General features: G+C 41.8%; 1 protein-coding gene across 1 annotated transcript; it reads left to right on the top strand.

Moving 5' to 3' along the window:
* Window positions 1-242: 242 nt before the first annotated feature.
* RNF2 (ring finger protein 2) lies at window positions 243-19502 on the top strand. Its single transcript, XM_048482518.1, has 7 exons — window positions 243-412; window positions 9363-9451; window positions 9708-9868; window positions 10776-10991; window positions 13483-13755; window positions 14704-14875; window positions 19137-19502. Exons 2-7 carry the CDS (start codon window positions 9365-9367, stop codon window positions 19236-19238), a joined length of 1011 nt encoding a protein of 336 aa, XP_048338475.1. The 5' UTR covers window positions 243-412; window positions 9363-9364; the 3' UTR covers window positions 19239-19502.
* Window positions 19503-22000: the final 2498 nt, after the last annotated feature.

Here is a 22000-nt window from a genome sequence, read left to right as displayed (position 1 = left end):
ATGAGCGTCGAAGACTGCCTGAAGTTGCGCTGCCACAAAACCGCTGAGAGGACGGCGCCTTCCGACTGCCTGCCAAAAGGCAGCAGGGAGTGGCGTTGCCGGTGGGCAGACCTTCAGCTGACTACCGCACCGCCTCCCTGACCCCCACCCCTTCCAGGCCTCAGCCACCATGAATCATACAACTCCCTTCTTTCCTTCCCGGCGTCCCTTGCGGCAGGCGCCATATTGTGTCGCTTACAATTGGGGGCGGGGGGCTGAGGCAGCCGCTGCCCACTCGCCTCAGCCCTGGCTGCGGGGAGAGGGGACGGCGGCGGCGGGGCCGGTGGTGGCGGCGGTACCAACGACGGGCGAGAGAACCGAGCAGTGGGCCGGGAGCGGACGAGCCTCCGCGAGGGGGCGAGCAGCGGGGCCGGTGAGTGGGGTGGGGGCGCTCGCCCCGCTGTTGTCTATGCAGCCGGGGGTTGGGCTCCAAGGGGGAGGGTCCCTCAGTGGCCCCGGGGAGAGCAGTGGAAGCCCCAGACTCTCCCTCTGCAAAAATCCCAGCCGCGCTGCCTGGGGAGGCAGTTCGTGGGTTTGCTTTCGAGTAAGCATGCGCGCGCGGGGTTGGGGTGCACAGACAGCCCTGTTCGGCTGCCTGGGTTATCACACCCCCTTTTCCTTCTGCTACCCAGATGGGTGGTTGCGACCGCTCCTCCTCCTCCTCCTCATTGAAGTGATGCGTGGCGATGGTTGTCTTCTTCCATCGCTGTCCCCTTCGGCTGTCAGGAGCGTCTCCTGCAGATTGAAGAGCCGGGAAGGTGGGGGGGGGGGGGCGAAGTCTGACTCCTACTCCCAGAATGATGCTCCTTGTGCAAACCTGTGCAGTTATTCCAGTTCAAGCCTATTGACATCAGTGGCTTTGGAGTAATTCACTTGTGGGTAGGATTGCCCGTCTATGGCATCAGCAGTTTATAATCCCCCCCCCCCCCCGTGGCTGCATTCATATACTATAAAGAGAAAACTGCGGGCCAAGTAGCTTTTGTGGGAGGTATTTGATTCTGTTTGCAGGTAGTGTAGTGTATGTGCTCATGGATAGTTTACTAGGGAGTGTAGATGTGCTTTGTTGTACTCCTGTTGGCATCTTGCTTGATAGTAGTCTGCCCTATGAATAGTGTAAATCAAAGGATAGAGCCAGTAGAGTAGCTATTGGAGAGATTAAGAAGTTATGGTTGCTAGCATCGCAACTGTTGTGAGTTGGAATCTAGTGCCACCTGAAAGACTAACACAATTTTTAGTCAAGTAGATGCCTTCATGGAGTGGAGCCCACTCCATGTGAACTTTGAGGTATCTGTGTTTTGCTTTCTTTGATACTTTGTTAGATTTTTGAGCTCTGGTCGGATCTATGGAAGGATGTCAGAGTCTCAGTGGAGCTCTCTAGAAAAGGAATATTTCATAGTGTTGCTGGTTTTTGACATGAGGCTGATTCCATGTATCTTTTTTGTGGACATGCCATGGTAAAATGACTGTGTGTGATAGTGCCTGTTTGTTGGTAGTACCCTGTCTCTCATTTGATTTTTTAAAAAGCTGACCTTTGTAAGCAAAAACTTTGTAGGTGGGAACTGTGCCTGGCTATGTCAGGGGAGATGGGGCACAAATTAAATAAATAAAACTTTTTTTGAGATGGTAATGTATATTTAAGTGCTTTATGTTTGGTTAATACAGGTAACAAAATTAGCAGTCATTCTTCAGCTGCGTTTTCTGGTACTACAAAGGAGTTGGGACTGTATATGTCAGTAGGGATATCTGGAAATGTATCTGTAAAAGGGAAGGGAGTGGGTGAATTCTTTCCCCTCACTTTATGGCATGTTTTGGGATATGTTTTTGTGTGTGTTTTAGGCATGCTCCTTTTGGTTGAATTATTATATTGATTCAGAGCAGTTTTTTTTTAAGGGTCACTTGCTCCCTCTGCCAATATGCTCATCACACTTTTCCTAATTGATCAGTCTGTAAAGCATATCTTTGGCCAGTAGCTCCTCACTATGTGGAATGTGTGCCAGTGTGTTGTGACAAAAACTCCTAGGAGATGCTGCCTGCTGTGTCTCTGAATAGAGTTCCTGCTTTGGACTAGCCTCTTTTTAATGTGAAGGCAGGCAGGGCCTTTTACATGAAGTTCAATTGGATCAGTCAGTTACTACATTAATTAGGATTATATACCTTTAGGAGGCTTTCCATTGTGTTTCTATGTGGTTGACCATGCTGGATTTGCCTCCTTCCAGTGAGGACAAACATGCAGAAAATGTGAGATTCTCAGAGAGGGGGTAATCCTCACTGATACGCTAAACTTTAGTGTATGGAAGGTGTATAGTGTATGATACGCTAAACTTTAGTGTATGTGTCTCCAAGTTTGATTTGGAAACAACTGTGCCTCAGCTATCAGGCACTGAGAAAACACTTCTTCAAAAATCATAACATCAACATCATCCCTTATTTTTTTCATTTGCTTCTGAGGAAAACATCTTCAAATACAACCTGTTCATCTACTGAGGTGCTTCCAATAGAGAATTCAGTAGAATGCACAATGTTTCTTCAACACTCATTGGTCTGACTTAATTGTAAATCCTAACAAGGTTGCTTGTGTTTTAATTTGGTATAGTGGGTGAAATTGTTTCTTTTACTTCTTGCCCTGATTTTTCTTATACAGTATTGTCTCTCTCCTCCCTCCCTAAGGCAACGTAGTTATTTTCTCTACAGTGATCTGCAGCAAGGTGATATGACCTTGTTGTCTCACTCTTTTAAAAAAATTGATTTTCGTGTGATAAAAATTGTGGTCTAGTAACTGTTGTGAGAAGAGATTTGTTGCTGCGTCTTGTGCATTTGAACCCATTCTGTGTTAACTTCCTGAGAAGTTTTAGTAGTCACCTTATCCATATCTTAAGTTTAAACATGAATGCAGAAGTGTTTTTAGCATTCTGACCTACGCACGACAGAACTAGGATTATCTATCAAAAGGGTCAAGTGAATAAGGCATAAATGGGAGTCTGATTTCTAGATGAAATAGCCTGCACTCAAGATGTGGTAGAACTAGTTGGAAGAAAGAAGCCGTTCATTGTTGAGTTCCTTGCTGTTGCTGATGCTTAGTTTCTGCAGCTCTTGAACAAGAAGTATCTGTGTTTCCATGAAGCAGGTCAAGTCAGTAAGGCAGATAGATGCTGAAGGTCAGATAACAAGTTAAGATTCAAGTAAATTTAGTACTAAGACTAGAGTTGTTGAAACTAATCCTGTGATGAAATTTACACTGAATCTTGGTATTCCTCCTCATACTGAACCTCAGGGAATTTGGATAGTAGTGAAGCTTTGATAGTAGTGAAGTTTCTAGTGACTCTGCATAGTCCTACTTGTGACTTGCTTTTTGTCTGGCGTTTATTGATCGGTTGGAGTACTTCCTCAGTGTCATAATGGGCTTCCCAATATCAAGAACAAATGTGTTTAGATGCCTTAAAAATCATTAACTCTTGTAATGTGCGGGTGTGGGGTGTGGTAGAGACCATTTGAATGGCCCTGAGCTTGTTTCAGGAGGGATAGGGCAAATATAATGAAAGATAAGAATCACTTCATATGATTCATTTTAGACTTGGGAGGCAGTTCCCATGTTCAGACTGTTACACTTGTCTGCATGCAGTAGTATTAATTATAGTTTTCACATGTATAAATTGTAGCTTTCCCTTTCAAAAAACAACAGTGGGGGTTTGGTCCTGAAAGAAACAAGTGCAACTGGTACATGTCTGTAATGATAACTGCAGATATGTGTGGTTATCTTGGGAATCAGTTCCTGAGTTAACAGTAGCAGTGCATTATGTGAAGCGCCCTGAAGACAAAGCAATGATTTCATCTCCAGGCATCTTAAGTAGACAGTTTGAAAACTGGAGGCTCACAATGTATCCGCTTCATCATCTTCTAGAAAAGGAATTGAAGAAAGAGCAAAATCCCTGCAAGTGCCCCAGTGGCATTCTGCACAGAAACAAGTATGTCTCCATTGGGCTTCCTTACTCATGGTACAGAAGGCATCCAGTTAGCTTGAGTCATGTGGTACCAAAACTCATGTATGGGCTGTTAAACCAGCTGCTATAATGGAGTGTTCTTGAGGGAAGGGTTCAAGTCTTACGCTCTGTATACTTAAGAGTCATTGGATCCTGAACATACCCTCTCATGAAAAATAGCCCTATCAGCACCTATTAGCTGCCTTAACTAAACGCATCCTCCATGTTAGGAAGTGGTATATCTCCCAAGTGAGTGATGCTGCATTGAATGGGAAAGAGTTATTGCTTTCATGCTGTAATTGAAAATGGACAAGAAGCAGCAGCTGGCCACTGTTGGAAGCAGAATAATGGGATTCTTACCTGAGGTTCTTGTGTCTGCCCTGTACAGCTAGGTTACTGAAGAGATAGTGGCTTGCCTCAGGCTGTTTGTTGAGCTTCCATGGCTGAGTGGTCTGTGAGGATTTGGAACTGGGTTTCCTGGTTCCATGGCCTTATGCCACAATGAGTCTTGCATCTCCCTGAGTGACTTGCTGAAATTTTTGAGAAAGCTGGCTCTGAAGGACCAGTAATGGAGGAAAGAATGCACTATTCTCTGGATTTGCAGATGTTGAGACTTGCTACACTGTAGACTTATTAAAGGCATAACATTTTCCCCCTCTATACCTCTCTTGTCAGCTGAAACATGGTATATACTACAGTTGGAAAAGCTCATTTCCTCTCTCCTGCTCCAGACCCTTCAAGGAATTGGTGAAGCCATGTGAGATTACAAATGGTCTTATATTTCCTTACACTGGCTGCAGCCAAGACTCTAGTTGTGGGAAAAAATGAACCTAAAACATAACAGGATTTTTTGGCTATGCTTTAGATCAGATGTTTGCTTAACATAATTCACAGAAATGTCCAGGAATATGTGTTTTAAAAAATATCAGTAAGACTAACATTCCCCTAGTAGTTTTATATTTATACAATAAATATACAATCTTACTATTTATGTATTTTAAACACTAGCTCCCATTGATTGAATAGTCTTTTGTCCCACAAACAAATATGTAATGTACGTTTTTAGAAGAAACTAAAATACTTCCGTTAGGTAATCTGAGACAGTGGAGGAAATATTTTGAATCCTTAATATATGTTTCTTTTTCATTGTGTGCTAAGGCTGCATGTATGTGCTTTACTAGAACTTCCATGGAAGGTTCTCCAGAAACAAATTCCAAAGTAAGTTTTGAATGTCAGAAAAACTTACAGAAAAGCTGAAGTACTATAAGAGTACTGTAATGGTAGAGAGTCTGTCCGTCTATAGACTTTCTCTGCCAGATTTGCCCTAAAGCAAAATCTGAAGCTGAATTTGAGCATCTTTCCATGCGGTGTGGTTGCTGGAGTGTCAAACTAAAGCTCGTAAGAACAAGGTTCAAGTCCTCGTGGAACTCACTGAGCCTTAAATCCTTCATAGGGTACTTGTGAGAATAAAATAGGGGGAAGGAGACCACCATGTATGCCAGCCTGCGTACTTTAGAGGATGGGATAAAAATTAAATAAATACATGATATGATTCCAATTATAAATGGGAGGTTTATACATCCTCCTTTTAATTTCTGTAATGGTAATAACCACCATTACTAACCCCCATACTAACCACCCCACAAGTTGAAAGCTATGAAATTGTAGTTATGTTTTTGGCTTTCTGGTAGGAAAGGCAAGTAATGATCTTTTCAATCACAGTCGTTGTTGGTGCCTCCCTTTCTCTCTCTTTTTTTTTAAAGCCACAGCACAGGCACTAATGAAAGGAATATTGGAAAGGAGTAGTATGCAGGATGTGACGGGTGGATTTTTGCTTGGGACACTGTGGAATTTCATTGTATTTGGTGAATGTTATATGCTAGGACTGTGCATCTCTTATTAGTATAGTGCTTTGGCTTCTGTCAAACTCTGAGCAAGATTTTTGCGTGTAATCGGATATGTCTGACTAGCTAAAGCAACATTTAGACATCTTAAAGAAGTGGCAGTTAACCTCACCTGGTACTGCAGCAACATCCAGGTTTATCTGTTGTACATGGCCTCTAGCGTGCAAACGTAGTACAATATGATAGACATCCTATTAGAAGTATAGGAGCTAGGGTTGCATGGATGTTAGTATAATATAGAGATTGTTTCTTTTCCCCATAGATCATGTGAGCCTATTTTTGCAGAATGTACACTGCCATGTAGCTGACAGGCTAAGTAGTAGTTGTGATTTAATTTTATGGTTGTAACCACGTGGTCTTAACAAGCATAAAACCAAGAGCAAAAATGTAAGCATAAAATACAAATAAAACTGTATACAACTATAAAATACAAGGTGTCAAAAGGAGTCACATTCAAGACAGAACTTAAAACAACAATTTGACGAAGTGGCTCTCATGGTTAGCGAGTAAATTCCCCCCCCCCCCCCTGATTTTAAAAGACAAGGCAAAAATTGCCACCTGACAACTGACATCAAGAAAAACATCTGCAGGAAAATCTCAGTAAGTTCCATGTTGGTGCCTGCAGTAGTTGTGTCTAAGTAGGAAGTCTATGTGATAGCTTACATTTTAGAGTTCAGAATTTTAAAATCTCAAATTCAGCAGAGGACAGAGGGAGGAAATTGAACGCTGGTTCTTTACTCTGCACTGATGGAACATTTTCCTTTCTGCTGTTCCAGGGGGTGATTTCTAATGCCTCATCTTGAATGTTCTCTGTCTCCCCAACAACATGTTTCCCCTTTACTTTTGGCTTTCTAATGGTTTCTCTTCATTTTGTACCATTGTGTTTCTTTGTGTAAACGTCTCTCGTTGAGCCCCCTTCCCCCCTAATCTGCCTCATAGAGTAGGATCCTCAATTTGTTTCCAGACCTATCTGGCAACGCGAGCAGCTGCTCATGAAAGCTCATATTGAACGAAATGTTAGTCTTTAAGGTGTCACTGGGCTTTTTGTTGCGTTTAGTTGCATCCTTCCCTCTTTCTGCTGCCTTCAGAGCTATTTGTGTGATCTACCCCTATTAGATAATCCGTCTCCTCATTGCCCCAAGCAACAGAATATGTTCACCAAGGCCTTTCTGATGGCTGTTGTGTAAAAAGTCCAACCCTACACTATTTTGAATAATAAAATGCCAATTCCTATGTTGATTGGTGATCTGAAAAAGAAACAGAAGTTTATATTGCTGTTCAAGGGACGGTAAAATGAGGAAAACTGCAAAAAATAATTCACTGTGATAATCTACGTGCCTGCAGGTTAAAAAAATAATAAATTGAGAAATAAATATAATTCATATATTCAAGCATTGAAAAATGGGAGACCTTAAAAATATTTACTTGCTATAGTGTCTTCTGACAAATACTGTTATATTTTCCCTCTCGAAATGAATAGAGGACTTCTGTATTCATGAATGCTTAAATTTCTTCTCTTCCTGGTTTACATTTTACATGAGAAATTCTGCTCTGCTTGTTCTGTTTTTTTAAATATTGGAAGCAGATGCACTGGTATCCAAAAGTGTTTTTCCTGGAAAATCAGATCTGGTGTTGGTAGGAGTTAAGGGGATTTGTTTAGTGATTCCCCTCCCCCTTTTCCACCTAAATTCTCAGAATAGCTTAAGACAAAGTAGTAAAATTACTTGCTACACTAAAAAAAAAACCTAATGTGAAAGCAATAAAAACAAACAACATGGCAAGCTGCTTGACGCAGATACTTTTCTGATAACGTTCGATGGTACCAGTTAATTTTCTGATCAGCTGTTCAGAAAGATGTGGATTTGTCTAGTTCTCAGAAAGGTTTTCATTAGAGAGCTACTTGCAGATTCTACCCCCTGCCACCTTTGAAGCAATGTAATATTATACACCTGGGGCTATGAAATAGGGAAAGTAAAGCATTTGACATTTCAGCACTAATTAGGAAATGGTACGACGTAAGATCACCTGGCATCCAACTTAGAATTGTGTAAAAATTGGAAATAATTTATATGCCATTAAAGGTTGAAATGAAATGAAATGAATTCTGTAAAAATGATGATGTTTTTGTGATGACATATTCCTTTCTCTGTGTAAGAATCAATGCTCAATAATTTGATTGGTACAGAGTTCTGTGAGTGGTAGCTTGTATATATGGAATGAAATAGGATATTTCACAAATCCAAGCCCATCCTATGCAACTTTGGTTTTTAATAATGGGGTGGTTTGAGTTCTGTTAAAACTGTTGCATGAGAAATGTTGAATTTTGGTCATTTCTCATCTTTCTGTGTTTGGTGTTACCTTTTTGTTTAATAAGTATCTAACAGCCTATACCTAAATGTCTAGGATTTTCATCAAAGGAGGTAGTGCTAGAAAGAGTTCAGGGGCTCTTTCTCGTTCCCTGCCCCCTAGGACCTCCCTGCTTCATAGTGAAGAATTCTGGGCCACCACAATCTCTTTTATGTATTTATTTATTAAACTTATTATACTGCCCACCCCTGAAGGACTCTGGATGGTGTACAAAATTAAACACCATAAAATCCTAGAAAATTACAAGTAGTTACAAGTAATTTTCCGTGTGAAATAAATTTACTTTTTGGTTCCAGTCTAAGTGAAACTATGAGCTGTTTAGATTGCATTATCTCTTAGGGCCAGACTACACGTTTGGGTTTTTTAAGAGTTAGACTGAGGTTCCTCTTACACAGCTTCAGTTCTGCACAGCCACACTGCAGCTATGGGGAATGTCTTCTTAAAAAGAAGAAGTGCCATTACTTATAGTGCCATCACTGGCTCCAGCCTCCCCCCTCCCCCCGGTGCAAAAATACTATTGGGGGTAGTCCCCCCCCCTTTGCTGCTCCACATGTATTCTATTCACATGTAGTGGCAAAAATGGAGACATAATTGCTAGTGCTGTTTCCACATGGGAAAATGGCTTGGGGGTGAGGTAGAATCTTTCCTCCCTTAGGAGTGTGCACTCTGAGCCCATTTGGGATCACCTTCATCTTTAAAAATCAGTTTCTTGCAGCTGCTGTGTGGTTCCCCAAACCAAACTCTTTAATAACCCAGATGTGCTGTTTGGCCCTTTTTGAAAACTCCCATGTGTTCATGGAAGCTAGTGGATTAGAATGTGTGCTGGAGAGCTACCCCTAATATTTCTGCAGTCTAGATATCCAGGACTGATATCCTTGGACCAAAGACGTTCTATATAAAATTATGGGGAATGTATCTAAATTAGAAGTAAACTGCGGAATGTAGTCTGAACAGCTACAGGAGAATGTCCAAATTGTGTCTGAATCTACCCCAGTATGCTGTTTGAGTGAAAATGCCCAATGCTTATAACCTATTTCAATGCTTGATTTTGATGGGGTTTTTTTGTCTTTTAAAGCTATGTCTCAAGCTGTGCAGACAAATGGAACACAGCCACTAAGCAAAACGTGGGAGCTCAGCTTGTATGAACTTCAGCGAACACCTCAGGTACTGCAGGGTTGCTTTTTACCTCTTCGTTTAGAGTGCAAGGAACACAGCATGTTTGTGTATGTGATTGTACCCCATCCCCCAACTTCTGATTTGTAATTTAAAATGGTGCAACAAAATTCAGATCTTAGATTTTTCACTTCAAGAAATAGAAAACAAACGAGTTTTTAAGAAGAATCATTTTTCACTTGGTAACATTTTAAAATAATATCCTCAGCCAAGTATATCATTGCCTAAGAGCTCTTTGTATCATTAGGAAGCAATAACAGATGGCTTGGAAATAGTGGTGTCACCCCGAAGCCTCCACAGTGAACTGATGTGTCCCATTTGTTTGGATATGTTGAAAAACACCATGACTACGAAGGAATGTCTCCATCGTTTTTGTGCTGACTGTATCATCACAGCCCTCAGGAGTGGGTAAGTGAGGAACAAGTTACATATGAGGTTTGGACTAGTTACAGCCTCTGCACAGTAAATTTATGATTCTGGTATACTGTGTAGTATATGCATTTGCTTTAATCTGCCCCAATGGCTGGCACTCTTAAAATGTTCTGCTGCAGCACTGGAGGAAAGGGAGGGCTTTCAGTTAGTGCATTTGTTAGTGTTTTTCCCTGGCCCCCACCCCTAAATTTTATCCTTACAACAACTCTAGGAGAAATATCACTAGAGAGTTGGGGATGGATCCAGAGTTACTCAGGCCTCTTTGTTCCAAGTCTAACAGTATCCAGTGTGCTTTGTCAAGCAATTATTTATATTGACTGGGGAGAAAGGCTGCAAAAGGAATTCTTCTTCCTTTTCCCTCAGCCATCCACCAGGGCCTGGGCCAGACTTTTAACATGTGTGATCTCATCATGAAGCAAGTCTGACTGCACTTAATTTACACATGTCAAAGTTCTTATTATCAGTCAGAAACTTTTCAGGTAGCCAGTGTAGAATAACAGTTAAGAGCAGCAGGCTGTAATCGGGAGAACCAGTTTTGATTCCCTAATTTGCCACATGAAGCGGGCTGGGTGACCTTGGGGCAGTCTTCCCTAATCCTCCACATGAAGCCTGCTGGGTGACCTTGGGGCAGTTACAGTTCTCTCTCAACTCTCTGAGCCCCACCTGTCTCACAAGGTGCCTGTTGTGGGGAAGGGAAGGGAAAGCAATGGTATGCTGCTTTTAGACTCCTTGTGGTAGAGAAAAGCAGGGTATAAGAATCAACTCTTCTTATTTCACAAAGCTGTCAAGGCATTGGTTCAGGCAGCAGACTCTTAGCTTACAAAGCATGGAATGAAGGGCATATTTGGGGAATTAGTTTTCACCTTTTCTCTTCTGCTCCTAGAAACAAGGAATGCCCTACATGTCGTAAAAAACTGGTTTCGAAAAGGTCATTGAGACCAGATCCAAACTTTGATGCCCTCATTAGTAAAATCTATCCTAGCCGTGATGAATATGAGGCTCATCAGGAGAGAGTCCTAGCAAGGATCAGCAAGCACAATAACCAGCAAGCTCTGAGCCACAGCATTGAGGAGGGTCTGAAAATTCAGGCTTTGAACAGGTAGGAGGTTCTGAACTATTAGAGCTGTAAATGAGAAAGAGCTATTCCTCAGCAGTAGAGCACATGCATTTCAAGAAAAAGTTTCCAAATTCAGCAATCCTTACCACGTTCATTTTTTAAAAGAATCTGATTGAGAGACTTGGGGAGACCCTGTAGAGCTTCTGCCAGTCGGAATACTGGCTTTGATGGAGCAAAGAGCTGACCTGGTATAAGGTATATCAATAGATTTATTAACTTGGATGTGTGTGAAAGGTAAAACTTGAATAAGTTCTGGCATATGTCAAGGCATGTGAATCTACAGCTCAGTGCTATAAGCAGCACTCTATCAGTGTACCCTGCACTACTTTTTGGAATGAATTGGCTGCAAGTGCAGTGTTGATTAGAATACCACATTGAGTGCCTTGAATGGTATTTGTGTACACAAATATTGTGCAATATTTAACAGGGTGGATAAAAATTAATGTTTTTTAAAATAAAAAATTGGATGTTTTATTTAAATATTTTTAAAAATTAAATCAGATTTTTAAATAAAATACCTTTTGAGGAACAAATCTATCTAAAGATACTTTAAATATTTTTCTATTTAAGATACATTATAGCCCAATGGTTATTCATCATGAAATAAGGATTCATTTTTAATTATGCAGCATGAGACTGTATATTCATGCAATGTGTAAATTGTTTGGTAAATGAATTCTATTAATCCATTCACAATGTAATTCTCATCCAGAAGTTTCTGTAAGAGTATTTGGGTAGATATTATCACACATACCTTATTTTACAGCTCTCAAAACTGTGAATTTGTGCAGAGATAACATGCCACTTCATCACAGTAAAAATGTTGTAAAATTATCATACAGAGTTGAGAAAAAGTCCTTAATGCCATTGTTCTTTTGCAAATCTATGTATTCAGAATCAACCTCTTTCTTAACTGCTAAGTTTCAAGAAGTTCAATGAATAGAAAATTGTTGGGAATGGAATACATCTGCACAAGGAGCTAAGTGTGAGGAGGGAGAGGCAAGCAGTAAAAATTAAAATGGAACCTTTTGAGCAGAATAGGTCTTGGGATCTTTGTATGTATAGCCTGAGGTTAATCATATTATTTTCTCCCTGGAGAAGAAAATCTATAATGGCAGCTGGCCATAAGAGACCAAGCTTGGGGATATTTTGATGAACCTAAGGCAGGCATAAATCTAGTTGTAAATATGAACATTATACCAGCAAGAATGAGTCTTTATGTAGAAAACGGTGATTTAATTTAAATCTTGTGGACTAGTGATTTAAATCAAATCCATCCTGGTATTTAATGAGCCACTTGGGAAATTGTACTTTGTCAGGGTAATGCAAAGGAGTGCCGTTTTGCAGTTGGCTAGAATAGCATAGTTTTGCACTGTAAATGTGATTTGTAAATGTGATTGGGAAGAATTCCCACCTGCTTCTTATGGAGCTCTTGCACATTCCTTCTATAAAATGATTAGCACCCCAGTGAAAGAAAGTAGACCAATTATTTTGTGTTTCCCTCATTACTTGAGAAATGTCTCTATCCATTCTCTCAAATAACTTGTAAATTATGATGCTTCATCACTTTAGAACAGTATATTACAAATGGTTGCACCACAGATCTATACAGATATCTTTCTTAATACATTTTGCTTGTTTAATTGACTTTAAAATTCTTACATGAAGAGACTGTATTTTGGAGCACAACTCTAGCAAGCTTAGGCTGCAGATTTCACACCCCTTCTTGATTAGGATTCACACATTTCCATGTTAGTTACTTACTTAGTTAGTTAGTTACTATCCTGTTAGTTAGTTACTCAGTTAGTTACTCTGTTACTATCCTGTTGACTTGTGCTTTCCTTTGCAATCTCTAGTTAACTTGTAACACTGATATAATCATATCCCTATTTGAGATCATGTGAGAAGACCCTGTGACTTCCCATTAAAGCTACCCATGTTGCTCATCTGCTTTTGTACTGATCTGTCTGTGTCTCACCTGGAATAAAGGAAAAATGGCAGCACAACTTAGTTGCCTGCAAACCAACTGCACATCACTTACTCATTAAGACACTTGGGTGGCTATCCTGCATAGACTGCACTGACCAACTCTCTACTTGAGCTCTGTGTGATGAAATTACCCTTTGGTTCTATGGGACAGATCCTTCTGTTTTTCTGCTGGTACAAAAAGGGAGGATGGTCTAAATCAGCCACTCAATGTAGCCTTCTTGTACATGGATTTTGTCCACATGTGTGCTATGATCTCCCCCTAGCATATTCCTTCTGGGGCAAAAGGGGCCTCCTCTTATGCCAGTATAACCTCTCTCATGCCAGTGGCATAAGAGAGAGGATTCAACAGGATTCAACTCTCTGTCATTTACTGTAAGAGTTCCAGATTGACTACAGCATTTCTACTAGTTCGTTCTAGAACTCTGCAAAATAACTGGTTGACAAGCTTATGCAATTTCTTGAGCTTGTTCTGTCTGTTCCTTAGACTACAGAGAGGCAAGAAGCAACAGATTGAGAACGGTAGTGGTGCCGAAGACAACGGTGACAGTTCACACTGTAGCAATGCTTCAACTCACAGCAATCAGGAAGCAGGGCCAAGTAACAAAAGGACCAAAACGTCGGATGATTCTGGGCTAGAACTGGACAATAACAATACGACAGTTGCTATAGACCCAGTACTGGATGGTGCAAGTGAAATAGAACTAGTTTTCAGACCGCATCCTACCCTCATGGAGAATGATGATAGTGCACAGACAAGGTAAGTAGGAGCGGTTATCCTGAGTTTAGAAACTACATTCTGAGTGGCGTGCTAGGCTTTTTGAAATGCTATCTACTGTGTGCTGTATTAATCTCTTTTAAGTGCTGGTTAGCTGCCCATCACACTTAGCGTGGATTGCTTTGCTTGTGAACCGTTAGCAACGAAGGTGAAACAAGTTGAATCAAGACAAATTGGGTATCATGCTGTTTTGGAAGAAGTAGATCTACTTTTGGTGGATGGAATGGATCTGTATTTGCAGAGCAGGTTAAAAGCTGTTTGAAAAGCTGTTTGTTGATCAAGAGTGCCTTCTGTCAGCTATTCTTGGTTCCCCAATCTTCACCTTTCTTAGACTAAGCTGCTCGGCCATGCTAATCCATGCTTTTGTAACCCTTCAGTTGGATTACTGTAGTCTACTCTGTTTTGCGCAACCCTTGAAGAAGATTTGGAAATTGCAGCTGGTTCAGACTGAAGCAGCCTAATTACAGTCAGAAACTAACTGATGGGACATACCTTACCCACCTTAAAACAGTTATATTGGCTGCCAGTTTGTTTCCGAGTCCAGTTCTAGGATACAGTTCAGACTTTTATAGCTGGCTAAGCACCCATATGGTTCACATATTATCTTTTCCTGTGCCCCATGTGCCCGCTGCAGTCTTCCGGCTGCTACCTTCTAGCTGTACCACCTGCCTGGCATCCACCAGTGCACATGCTTTTCCCATCATAGCTCCCACCTTATGGAGTTGATTCCCTGAGAAGGTAAAGTGGGCACCATCCCTAGAGTGTCATGCAAGCACTGCAGGTCTTCTTTAACAAGCTTTTTAATGGGGTATAGGCAGCAGGCATTTGGGAGCTTTATTGTATACTTTACTTGTAAGTTGCCTTGAGCCATAGGGAAGGATGGGATATAAATAACAATTTTTAATAGCTACATCTGTACTTCTATTGCAGATATATAAAGACCTCTGGCAATGCCACAGTTGATCACTTGTCCAAGTATTTAGCTGTAAGACTGGCCCTGGAAGAACTTCGGAGCAAAGGAGAGTCTAATCAGATGAATCTTGAAACAGCGAGTGAGAAGCAGTACACAATTTATATTGCTACAGCTAATGGCCAATTCACTGTGAGTAGCTGGTTGAGCTGGAAATCTAACTGGGGCAAAATGAAGTGCAACAGTCGTGAGATATGCTGTACTTCAACTCTTCCTGGGGCTGGCTGTACCTAGCTAACTTACATGCATTTTTCTGTGAACTGTGATAAAGCTTCACTTTTGCAGCAAATTCAGGTGTGTACGTGCCTTCCCTGCTAAACAGAGCCAAATAACTATTCAGTGCCTTGGGTTTGGATGTGTGAAGAGAAAATCCAGGTTCAGATCTCTGCTCATCTGGGAAGCTTTCTGAGTAGACAGTGCATAGTCTCCATTTCTGAGCTTTTCTGAGCTCAAGAGTAAAATGCAGTTCTTAACCCACTAGAGGAAGGTCAGAATGCAGATGTAATCACATCTGGCGTTCTGGCTCCTCTATTAGCCTTATGGAATTTTCATATTTGTATCAGGCTTCTAGAAAAATAAGATCTTGGGCTAGAAAGACTTAGTTTTCTGTATAACAACATTTAGCTTTTATCATTTGGGACAAAATAGGCAGCCTGTTGCTTCCAGTGCCTCTAGAATCAGTGGGATGTGAATTCTGCCTCCAGCATCTGTGTGTCTGCTTCCTATAACAGCTCACCTCAAGTAATTTGGCCAGTTTAGCTGAGGAACCAGGTGACCATAATGGCTGGTTTGTATATGTGTAGATCAACATGTCCTGAAATTGGCAATTAAGCCAGTGAAGTCCTTTAAAAATCTATATTAGGACCATTTATTTATACCTATCAAAGCAATACAAAACTGGGTGTTGAGCCTTCTTCTGTTAAAGAGACTGGCAGGCTCTATTTCCTGCCCTAAAGGGCTTTTTATAACTTTACTTCAACTTAAAGCATGTGTACCATATTAGATTTATTGAAATAATGATAGATCTAACACGGGAATATTGAAATACCAAGGAATATTAGAAATAACAAGCCTCTTTCTCTTCTTGCAGCAGCAGCAACAGGATGTGTGTGTGTGGAAAGAGAATGTAAATTCTAGGATATGGTCCCCTCTTCAGCAGAGTATGGTCCTGGGAATTGCTTTGCCTCTTTCATTTGGGGGTATTATTTTTGGAAAAGGGCTGCAATATTGACAAAATCAATATCAATATAACAAATTTAAAGTGCTTCAACAAGCCATTAATCCTGTGACTAGCGGGTGTGATGAGATGTGTGCCTTTAAGAGTGAGTTGATGAGCAGAGTTAAGAGTACCAGGAACTTAGGCACAGGAGAGTTCACCAGGCAAGCTGCACAGCAGGCAGTGAAGTGCATCCTCACATGTAAACAGAGAAATGTGAGGAGACCCCACTACAACCCCACTGCGCAGTGAAGAGCCCCAGGGAAAGCATTCCATGCATAATGGACCTTTGATTCTTGCAACTGTTTTTTTTGGGGGGGGGGGGAAGTGAGGAGACCCCACTACAATTCCGCTGCGCAGTGAAGAGCCCCAGGGAAAGCATTCCATGCATAATGGGTCTTTGATTCTTGCAACTGTTTTTTTGGGGTGCGGGTGGGGGAGTACTAATGAGACATGGCTTGAAAAAAACCCTGGTGACATCAAACTGGATAGCAACTTTTTATTCTTACCTTAGAAAGCTGCAGCTGTAAGCTTCTTGGCTCAGCAACTCAAACACGTTTGAGAGAAACCCTTCCTGGAACATGGTTCTTATGACTGTCTTAACTGCTGTTGCCCTCTTCCACTCACCATTTGATCTTCATAATGTCTAAAATATGTGTCACCATGTCACAATGTTATGACTTTATTTTATGCACTTGATGTGAAAGCGTGTAAAAAACTTGAGAAGCATGTAAGCTTTTCTTTTATGGTTGACAATGAGGAAAAGTTGTGTAATCAGCCAGTTAATTTTGTTCTCATTCCTACTCCAGTTTAAGAATTGTAAATGTTTCTAGCACTAGTTGGAAAGGCTTCAGTAAAGTAGACACAGCTTGAAAGTTGTTTTAAAACATCAGGTTCCATCAGGATTCAAGTGCTCAGGCTTTCATCAAAGTTTTAGGCTTCGAATTTCTAAGTACCTTCCATTGAGAGTCAGAAGTAATCCAAGACATTACTTGCAGTGGTATTGAGCCAGAAGAGATTTCCTTCAGGCTGGCATTGAGCCTTGAAAGGCTTGGAATTTGGTTTATATATTTTGGATTTTTTTGAACATTAACTGGAAATGTAGCTCCTTTTAATAGCCTGTGCCGATCGGATGAGTAACTTACCGCTGAGCTATTGTACTCCTTCATACTAAACTAGCGGGTCTGGCCACGCGTTGCTGTGGTCTGGTGAAGTGGAAAAGAAAGAAAAGGAAGCAAACGGTTCGAACATGTGTCATTACACAATGCTTGCAAGGGAGGGGAGGGGCAAGGGGCCCCTCGCTCCCCTCCCTCTCTCCTGTTCCCTTGCATGGCAACCCGGCCAGTCCCTCCCTAATGTTCCCCTTCCTCTGCTAGGGTGGGTGGGCCATGTGCAGGTGGCTGGTCCTGTCCCTTTCACTCCCTTCCCTTGCAGGCGAATTATCTAGCATAAAACACGCTGGAAGGCATGAGCTACGTTGTGTTCAAATTTCAGAGCGTTTGGTCCAGCAAACCCCTGGACCCTCCCTCACCTTCCCCTTCGTCCGCTAGGGTGGGTGGGTCATGTCCAGATGGCGGGCCCCATCCCTTTCACTCCAGATGGCAGTGGTTTTCAAGGAAGGCATGGTTGGTTCCCTTGTATCAGAGGGCGTTGCTTTGATGGCCAGCAGATGGCGCTGTTGTGGAACAGAGCTGTGGTTCCAACTGTCACAGGTGTGGCATGTACACAATAACTGGCACAGTTGTGACATGTACACAACAGGAGTATGGAAACCTAGCCGTACGCGAATGCGACGTTGTGTGAAAATTTTAAAGCAATCAGTTCAGAAGTTTGGGAGATTATCTGTCAGCAGAAAAACAAACTGATAGATTTTTATATATATAGATTAACTAGCAGGGCCCAGCCATGCGTTGCTGTGGCTTATTGTGGTGAAATGGGAAAGGAATAGTAGCAGCAAATCAATTGCAGAGGCCAGCAGTACGTGCTCATGCAAACACGCAGCCTGATACTGTGCGACGTCATTGATGTGTCTGCCCGCATTCCTTGGCGGCGGGGGGGGGGGGGGGAATGGAAAGGCACCACTCCCACACATCTAGGCTGGCTGGTCATGATCCTTTACCTAGGAGTAAGTTTGGTTGGTGGCAATGGGTGTCGCTTCTGAGGAAACCCTCTGAGGGGCACGACGCAACCATGCAAAGTATGTCACGGTTGCTTTACCGAGCTTACTCCTGAGTAATGCGTGCCTGGTTTTCTTAACTGTAACCGCAGTATTCAGGAAATCTAGGTTGGCTGGCCCCTCCCTCCCGTCCCTTGCATGTCGCCCCTCACTCTCTTCCCTCCCTCCCTTCTCTTCCCTTGCATGCCACCCCTCCCCCTCCCTTCCCTTTCCCTCCGCTAGGGTGGGTGGGTCATATCAAGATGCTGGGCCCCCTGCCTCCCCTCCCTTGCATGCCACCCCTCACTGTCTCCCCTCTCTCATTTCTCTTCCCTTGCATGCCTCCCCCTCCGTCCCTTTCCTCTCCCTCCCTCTCTTCCTTTGCATGCCACCCCGCCCTCCCTCTCCCTCGTGTGTATGTGTGTGTATGTGTTTCACTTCCACTCGAGTTACTGCCTATGTACTGTTTCCACTGCTCATATCTGGCCTTCTGAGTGAACATTCTAAGCTGCACGAACATTCTAAGGGTGACAGTTACACACAGGCAGCTGCATGTCCTTCACCAGGGAGCGCCAGGAAAAAGGCGTTTTACCTGGGCCAGGTGTGAAATTTCAGGTATGTGAACATCTAAAAACACTCTCGCCTGGCTGACTATAGTGGCTAGGAATTTTCAGAGGAATTGGCCCAGCAGTTACTGAGGTATACTGTCATCAACAAAAACACTGTTAGCTTTTTATATATATAGACAAGGATAGCTGTATAAAAAGAATAGCAGCGTAGTGTGGGAAGCTAGTAAAGCATCCTTTCTCTGTGTAAACCTGCTTTTTTGCTTTGGCACTGGGCTTGTCAGCTGGTTTATATTAACCTATTTATTTATAGACTGAACGTGACTAAACACTGTCTTAATGCAGTTTACAGTATGCTGGGTCAACACTTTGTTTCTCTGGCTATATATTTGATTCTGTTTCAGATGTTGTAATGTTCATTTCTGGTTGTGACTCTAATTTTAATTTTGTCTTTAGGTGTTAAATGGCTCTTTTTCCTTGGAGCTGGTCAGTGAAAAGTACTGGAAAGTGAATAAGCCCATGGAACTCTACTACGCACCAACAAAAGAACACAAATAAGCTTGACAGAGGCTTAAGAGTTGGACCTGTAATTGCTTTTATAGCTCTGGCTTACTTCACATGAAAGACCAACCTTTGCATCATGGACAACTGCTGAGAGAGACTTGGATTCCTTGGTGAATATTCTTTACAATTAGACAGTATTTTGTGTGATATTTATGTTTCTCCCCCCGCCCCCAAAGGACTGAACGATCTCTACATTCCATTGTTGCTGTTGAACATGCATTTTAATTCAGTGGTTTTGTTTCATATGTATACTAGAAGCAGCCAATTTTTTTTTGTGTGGATCGGATCATTCTGACTGACTTCAGAGTGGCAGAGTTCGTCTGGCACTTTATTAAGTATTGGCAAACAGCATCACATGGTTCGGATCGGTTTCCTAGTAACTGACTACATGTAATGAGTAGAAGGAAAAACAAAACAGCTGATGCTGCAGGGCCAGAGTAGCTGATTTTTTTTCTTTTCACAACTCTCCCATGCATTGCCCAGGAGAGGTTTTTTCATTTGTAAATAAATGAGTGGTTCTCATGTAATTCTGGCTGTGTTCCGGAATGGGGAGCCAGCGTTTGGAATGTGTGTGTACTCCCTCCCCTGGTACAAATTCCCCTCCTGTCAGCAATCTGAACTCCAATTCCAACGTGGTTATTCTTAATTGTCACTAAACCATGTTTTTACATATTGCTTACTGGCAATGGAAAGGGTGGCAGTTAACTTGTTGTAGGAAACACTGAAGGAAAGGGAGTAGATGTTTCTGAAGCTGGCTCTTAGCTGAACAGGGAACTAGTGTTATATCTACACTTGTCTGCTTGAGGATTCAGAAAAATAATCCCTGATGCTAGCTTGGAAGGCCTCAGTATCAAGCAGCTAATTGAATGAAGGCAAAAGAAGCAAAGTAAAAAGCACAAAGTGTTTACCTTTCTCAAGCATGCTCTTTGTGCAAGAAATGTAAGAATATTTTTGATGTTTCCCTAATATTTTTTAGCCATATTAACAAATATCTGGAACTTATGGGAACGTACTGATGACAGAGTGTTTGGGTGACTTCTATATTCTGTCTCACCAAAAGCAAAAACCCAAAATTGTAACTTCATTTGCCACAAGCTGGATCATCTTTGTTTTAGAATGCTCCATCTGGGTCCTAGAACTAGGTAGGCACTAGGACCCAAACAGAGCGTCCATCCTAAAACAAAGATGGCCCAGCATGTGGCAAATGAAGTTACAATTTTGGTTTTTTCTTTTGGTGAGAGTTTAGTTTGCAGTTTTTTCAAAAGCCTGAACCCAACTTAAAGTATGGGAGACTGTGAATTTTTACGTACATGTTACAGTGAATTTGCTGAATATTTATATTTAGTTAAAATACACCAAGTTGTTTTAATCAAAGAAAGCCCTAATTGCTGTATGCCTCATTTGATTGCTGCATGGAGGCTTAAGACAAAGCAGTGATTGACTTCGTTGACTCAGTAGTGTACCTTAGCCATAGCTGTTGTCTTCATCTACTGAGTGACCATTTTGTAAGGCTGATGATGCAACAGGGACTTTACTGCTGGAACATTTTTTTAGTGCAGGACCTGGGTCACTGCCTCTTGAAATTAGGAAGAGGGGCTAATCCTCTAATTCATTTTGGATGTCTTTGTGAAGTACCTACAAATCAAGCTTCCCCTTAAACTGACTCTATTCTATTTAGAGGGAGACACAATTATCATTTTTTGTCATGCAGGAGAACTCAGTAGTTTTAGTATTTTTTATTTTTAAGATCCCTTCTATATTGAGTATTCCTAAATTATGCTAGCAGTTTGTGCCATGAAAGTTACAATTACTAGAAGTCAGGGGTGGGGAGGGAAGTTGTACCATGTCTGTCTGATTTTTGTTGAGTACTTTTGGTGTAATGTACAACTTATATAGCTTGGTAGTGCATGTCCACTAAATATAATCTGGTTTCTTTTTGTGGAAAATGTTTTGTACGGGCAAACATCAGCTGCAGCAGAACCATACATGTGCATTGTGATTTCTATCTAAGGTTTAGCCCTATAAGCAGGGTAGTGTCTGTAAAATTTTGAAAGTTTATTTACCTAAGGTGTGTATTGTTCCCAACTTAAAGTATGGGAGAATGTGAATTTTTACTTACATGTTACAGTGAATTTACTGAATATTTATATTTACTTAAAATACATAAAGTAGTTGTTTTAATCAAAAAAGTCCTAATTGCTGTGTGCCTCATTGAAAGTTTAAATCCCTCTTGCCATCCAAATTGCCCCATAGAACAAACAGGCTTACACCGCGCTTTTGTGTGGCGCCAATCTTCAGGGCCAGGTTGTATTCCCAGACGGGAATGGTGGTAGAAGCAGACTAACATTGGCTTCATCCCCAGGAACCCGCCCCCCCCTTTCCTTCACTGGCATCCACACAGACACCAGCACTGCTCCATGGTAGCCCAGACTCCTGGGTTTGCCCACCATAATAGAGCTGTGGGGTGGCAGGACACCAGAGTTTTTGCACCCTCCACCAACATGGCAGCCCCTTACACAGACAGAAGAGCAAACACGTTGGCACAGCCCTCCACTGCTTCCACAGCACAATCACTCCCCTATCTGGATAGGGCTGCCCACCTTCCTATAAAGTAGAAATAGCCAGAATTCTCTGCCAGTATTTATATCATGGCACTACTGATGTAACTGAATATCTGATCTTTAGTACACTAGTAAAGCATCCCCATTATTTTTTTAAAATGTTTATGCTGTATTTAAAGAAGCACCATTGTTGCA

This window comes from Sphaerodactylus townsendi, unplaced genomic scaffold, assembly GCF_021028975.2.
Source record: "Sphaerodactylus townsendi isolate TG3544 unplaced genomic scaffold, MPM_Stown_v2.3 scaffold_18, whole genome shotgun sequence".
In the NCBI taxonomy this organism is placed as follows: Eukaryota; Metazoa; Chordata; class Lepidosauria; order Squamata; family Sphaerodactylidae; genus Sphaerodactylus; species Sphaerodactylus townsendi.
Note: the sequence above shows the minus strand (reverse complement) of the source record. Positions and strands in the feature narration are given on the sequence as shown.

Coding starts and splice junctions, on each gene's coding strand:
- RNF2 (XM_048482518.1), top strand. CDS start 9,365: ATGTCTCAAGCTGTGCAGACAAATGGAACACAGCCACTAAGCAAAACG. Junction 9,452..9,707: donor AACTTCAGCGAACACCTCAG/GTACTGCAGGGT, acceptor TTGTATCATTAG/GAAGCAATAACAGATGGCTT. Junction 14,876..19,136: donor CAGCTAATGGCCAATTCACT/GTGAGTAGCTGG, acceptor TTTTGTCTTTAG/GTGTTAAATGGCTCTTTTTC.